The 6,000-nt window shown below is 34.5% G+C and overlaps 1 protein-coding gene across 1 annotated transcript; it reads left to right on the top strand.

The window, feature by feature from the left end:
- Positions 1-4,887: 4,887 nt before the first annotated feature.
- On the top strand, positions 4,888-5,238 carry LOC131801744 (larval cuticle protein 9-like). The gene is made up of 2 exons (XM_059120687.1): positions 4,888-4,899; positions 4,966-5,238. Exons 1-2 carry the CDS (start codon positions 4,888-4,890, stop codon positions 5,236-5,238), a joined length of 285 nt encoding a protein of 94 aa, XP_058976670.1.
- Positions 5,239-6,000: the final 762 nt, after the last annotated feature.

The raw sequence follows: 6,000 nt of genomic DNA, 5'->3' as shown, positions 1-6,000 counted from the left end.
ATGTTCCAAATATCCCAATAATAATTATTTTGCGATAGATTACTGACCATAAAATATCCCAAAATGTTGCTTTGCCTACAACAACACACGTGCTTCCTTCACCGGCACTTTTAATTATTTTTTGTTATCTATTTAATATCTTTTCACGGGAATATTTGGTAATTATCGTCATTAATATTGATTTGTTAAGGAATATTTTCAAGTGGTATTTTATTTGGAATAAACCATCTTGACAAGTTTTCAACCACCGACGTTTGTTGGTTCACAAAAATTCATGATATTTATCACCTCAAAACCAGAATATGGAGACAATGCCAAGCGTGTGCTGGAGATTCTCAAAACAAAGAAACATAGACATATAAGCTGTACATATGTTTATGCAACAATATTCGATAGAACCGGTATTCAGAACTGGATGTCACAATAACTAATGGAATTTTATTCATATTTCTTTTTGACTTTTTTTAATTTTACTTTTAATGCCTTGGGCTCACAACAGTAGACCATTGACCTTTTTTAAATTTTATTGTTACATTAATTTTCCACTAGCAATCTAAGGTCTCATGTATTTGGAATGATTTGACACTTTTGTCAGCTCAACATTTTCAAAGTTTTTTAAAAAGTTGTTTTATTAAAAATCTATTTTGAACATCACATTAGTGATACTCCGCTTTAGAGACCTACTTCAAAATATTTAATCTTCCCATGCCTTACTTATTTCATTACGATTTTAGTATTTTTGAGCCATCAAATTGCTTCCCTAATTGATATGAATGTATATAATTGAAATCATATTAAAACTCTTAGTTTCAATACTAATTGATAATGGGAGGCGATAAATATCAAATGGATGGCAGATTATTAAAATTAAGTAGTCTTTATTGACAAATTGAAAACAATTATTTCCAAATTTTATTTTAAAAATCTAAGCTCTGTTAATTATAATTGCATTAATTATATCAATATGGTGATTTTGCCGTTGTCAACTGATGTTTCAAAAAATAAACCTAATATTAATGAATAATCGCGTAATTAATGACAATAAAATATATTAATATATTATTATTTAATTTTAATATTTAAAGATTTGTAGGAAATATAAGTTGCAAATGTTAACGAATTTACCTGAGCATTACCAAAATAAGTGAAAATATTTTATAAATAAGCCGTGCGGCTTTTATGATAAAGATCTTTACGCCATGATTGCCCTTTGTGGCCAACGTTCCCCACATGAAACAATTTGTTTGGGAGTAGCGTTGCATAGGTCACGAAGGAACTAATTTGAACTCTCATTGAAAAGAATGTATGAGCTGGACCAGTCAGTCTTGTTTACTGAATTAAGATCAGTGGTCGGTGAGGCCCCGGACGCCTCCAAATTGTGAACATGAACCTAATTCTGATAAAAAAAAAACAAGTTAAAAAGCTGCTAAGTTCGACCGGGCCGAACTTTTAGTACCATCCACAATTTGGAAGGAACTTGAAATATTAAAAAAAATCCGTCAAATATACCGCTTAATTAAAAACCATTGTATGGTAGCTATATTAAGACGTGGACCTACATAAGTAATCATCTGCCATATGCTGCAATACCGATTCCGAACTTCAAATACGAAATTTAAAACCCAGACAATCAAGTTTTTATATCAGTTCATTTTCTTTTTTCGTCTGGGAGTAAAAGCTCATTTTACCCATTAACCTACTGTCAAAAAATTGTTTATGTTTGCAAAAAGAAAATTTGTTGTTTTTTTTTTAAATAGTTACGTCCGTTGGTTTTAGACGTGGCGTATCGGTGCCCTGACATAATCCTCACGGACATAAACCCCATTGCAATTATGGGGATTATGCACGGTTTGTTTTTGGTCATAATCCCCATAATGATGTGGGGATAGTGTCCGCTTCCAACACATACACAACTCCATGGGGAGTATGACCTTTTGCTGTGTGGACTACTTACAAAACTAATTAAGTTTAGAAATCTTTGATTCGCGGTAGTCGGTGCAGAACACGCTCAGAGGAGAAGATTTTAAGCCCCGGCAAAGGCCGGCTACTTACAAGAATTATGAAATTTTAGGTTCAATTCTCAATTTTTTGGGCAATTTTTTGGAAATTAGCGGACATAACTCCCATAATAATGGGTATGTCCAGGACTTTCCCTCTGGATATGTTTGGCAACGGCTATCGCGAATCAAAGATTTCTAAAATTAATTATTTTTGTAAGTAGTCCACACAGCAAATGGTCACATTTTATAATTTGGATTATGGGTATTATCACCGAAAAAAGGTCATAATCCCCATAATTGCATTGGGAATTGAGACCGTGTGGATTATGTCCGGGTGGCGGAAATATCAACCTAATCCGCCACAAACCTCGAAACATTAGTTCTAGACCCACGATTTTACATATGTATCTACCTATATTTCCGAGCTGGGTCGATTTAGCTATGTGTGTCCGTCTACCACTTTTTTATTTGTAGTCACGCTACACGTCACAATTATGACGGAAACCTCACGAAATTAGGCGTTGAGTTAGGGTTAGGGTCAAAATAAATACCAATAGGACTTGCAATGGACCAACAAGAGATTTTTCCGATTTTGTAGCTTTCAGATCAATTTGCGCCTAATTTTGCTTGGGGTTAAAGTTGAGACCATGGAAGAAGCGCACCTATTGGGGTCGACACAGCACAGCGGATGAAATGGACCATACCTTTTGTATGAAATATCAAATTTCAAACACAATATTTTACTTTCCTCAAATTTTCCGAATGAACGATCGATATTTTTGATTGTCTACTTTGGCATTTCGTTTTGTTTTTGTTGGAGTTAGGTGGACCAACATTTATAGAAAAAAGCTCTTTTTATTTATTTTTTTTATTTATGTACGGAAACCAAAAATTCTATTTGTCTTACAATTGGAAGAAAAATAAGTTCGGTGAACAGGCTATAAGTCAAATAGAAAAAATCGCCTGCTATATAAAATATGAAAAAATAAAAAATATCACAAAATACTGCAAAATCTATATTAATATAATTATTGGCATCTTCTTATGCGATTCTTTTAGATTTTATTCTTTTATGCCAAGAGGGCATTCTGTATTTACAAAATTTGTCAAAATCGATCCAGCCATTCTTAAGATATAATCATTCTAGCTAACATCCCCTTCCTTTTGTATATACACATTGTATATATTTCGCTATATATATCCGATATGTTTGCTATCGCATCTACGTAACGGTCAGAATTGACCTTTTCGTCTATTTGTGATTTCGTTTGGAATTAAAATATTCGAGATTCAATGGAAAATTTGACTATGTTATAGTCTATTTCATCCATTAAATATTAGCCGATGACCATTAAAATTGGAAGACTTCTGCCCAGCCCTAAGTTCCAGCCCCATGCTAACTTCAGCGTTGATTGGTCTATAATTACGACCTATAGAGAAACTGCAAAATCAGGACATTCTTTAGTTTTCAGTCCATTTTAACCCTTAAATATTATGCGATCATCTCCAAAAGCCTTCTACTCTGGCCCTAGTCCCACCTCCTTTTTAAATTTCGTGATGATCGGGCCATAATTGCAACCTGTAGAGTGATTACAAATTAACATGGACAGACGGACGGACATACATAGCTAGATCGACTCACCTCGGCGAGATAGGAAGATCCATATATACTTTCCTATGTGGGAAACCAATATTTCGAGATGTTACATAATTTTTGGCCCAATCAAACTTATAATACCCCAACACATAGTGTAGTAGGGTATAAAAATCAGTTAAGTTCGGCCTGGCCGAACTTTTAGTAACCTCCACCATTTTGAAGGATCTTGAATAATGTCAAAAAAATCCGTCGAAAAACTGTTATATGGGGATATATGAAGATGTCGACCTGCATGAGCAATTTTTGGCATAGGTCGTAGTATCGATTCAGAACTTTAAATACAGGATAAGGGAGGTACAGTTATGTGGGCTATACGAAGATATGGACCTGCATAGACAATTGTCTGGCATATTTTGTTGCACCCATTACGAGCTTCAAACTTTAAATACAAAGTTTGAAAAAATTCCGGTCAAAACTCTCGCTAAAATCATCAAAATACCGAATATCGGGGGTACCGCTATATGGGGGCTATACGATATCATGGACCTATATGAATAAAGCAAAGTACTCACAAGGAACTTCTTGTGTGGATTTTCATCATCATCAAAATACCAAATATCGGGAGGTACCGTTATGTGGGGTATATACTTTATCATGGATCTATGTAGACAATTCTCTTGTAGGGGGTAAAGTACTCAGAAGTAACTTCTTGTGTGGATTTTCAGACAATTACCCTCCATAATGTGTATAGTGTATGGTATAAAATGAACTAATCTCACCTCTTCCCGCCCCATGGCTTTCAAGTTATATAGGTTTAACCGTTTCGACTGAACTTGGATGAGTCAGTCTGCGGAATCCTGTTTCATGAGATTATTTCTCTCAAAAAGTTTAATGTGTTTTGAGCATTTCCCACAATCTTGAAATATACCGCACTTCTTTGCCGTAGCACAAATGTCACATTTTAATTTATGACTCAAATTAAAGAGATTTTGTGATATTTAAATTTGAAATATTATTTAAATTTCCGTTTTTTAATGTTTGTTGTTTGTTCTCAAAACTAAAAAATAAAAATAGTATTTTTTATTTTAAAACTTATTCAACACTCCCTAATTTTATTTCATAAACGAATTCGAACTAACCCATTAACATATTTAATCACAATTATTACTGTCGAACTAGTTTTTCATATTATTAGAACAACTGCAAAATTTCTCCATATAAATGCATACTGCAATCTTAGGAAAGTCAGTTAAGTTCTACAAAGATCCTCAAACTAAACCTAAAATCAAAATGAAATTCACTGTGAGTGTTGTGTGAATAAAAGTCCTTCTCAAATGAAATTTTATTAATATTAAGCGTATTTCCTAGATCGTTCTCCTTGCCTGCCTTTTCGCCGTTGCCTTCGCCAACGAAGAAGCCGATGTCATCAAAGAATTCCGTGAAGTCAACAAGGAAGATTTCAAATATGGCTACGAATTGACCAACAAAATCCGTGCCTTCCAAGAAGGTCATTTGGAGGGTGAGAAGACCTGGTTGGTCAAGGGTGAATACGAATTCGTCACCAAGGATGGTAAACACGTCAAAGTGACCTACACCGCCGATGACTACGGTTATCATCCCAAAGTAGAACATTCTGAATAATTAAGTTGAATTTTATTTAGTTATATAAATATTTAATTGTTATTATATAACAAATAAATAAACATAGCAGAAATTGTATAATAATTTTAAATCTCAATTATTAGCACAAAACATTGTTCCCCATTTTTTGTCTGGCCAAAGTCAACGCAAGTTAATACAAAAAGTTTGACTAATAGCTTTAAAACGCCGTGTTTTTTTTACTGGAAGGTCCACATGACACACTGAGTCTCTTCAACTGCCCGGCCAAACCTAGTCACCTAATTTCCATTTCGCTATGGAGCCTACCAATATAGGTCGCTTCCGTTTTGAACTCGGAGTCAGAAGCAGAGCCAGAATAGAGAAGATATCAGGACAGGTATATAACAGAAAAAATTTGTTAAACCTTTTAGCGATCTTAACCGACGAAGGATTTAAAATAGCCTACTATGCAGGCAACGTTATAATACTTCTGAGGGGAATGAACCCAAACTTGTTGTTCAGAAGGGCTGAGTCTGGTCTGAAACTTGCGTACAACATGGCCAGATCAAGAGGTCTTAACTGGGGGATTTCGATTTCTTCCTGAACAAGACAATCAACATTTCCAACAAGGTTAAATATCTGGGTGTGATTCTACGTAGGAAATTATTTGGAGAAATAAATTTCATCCATGAAATAGCAAATGAAGCCCATAGATGCTGGGAAACGTGTAACATGGATGTAGGCTCAAAATGGGGTTTCAATGCAAGGATAACACACTGCCTATTCAAAAATGTAATTAGACCT

Source organism: Musca domestica, unplaced genomic scaffold (genome assembly GCF_030504385.1).
Source record: "Musca domestica strain aabys unplaced genomic scaffold, Musca_domestica.polishedcontigs.V.1.1 17, whole genome shotgun sequence".
NCBI lineage: Eukaryota > Metazoa > Arthropoda > Insecta > Diptera > Muscidae > Musca > Musca domestica.
The sequence above is the reverse complement of the archived record's forward strand: the minus strand, read 5'-3'. Positions and strand labels throughout refer to the sequence as shown.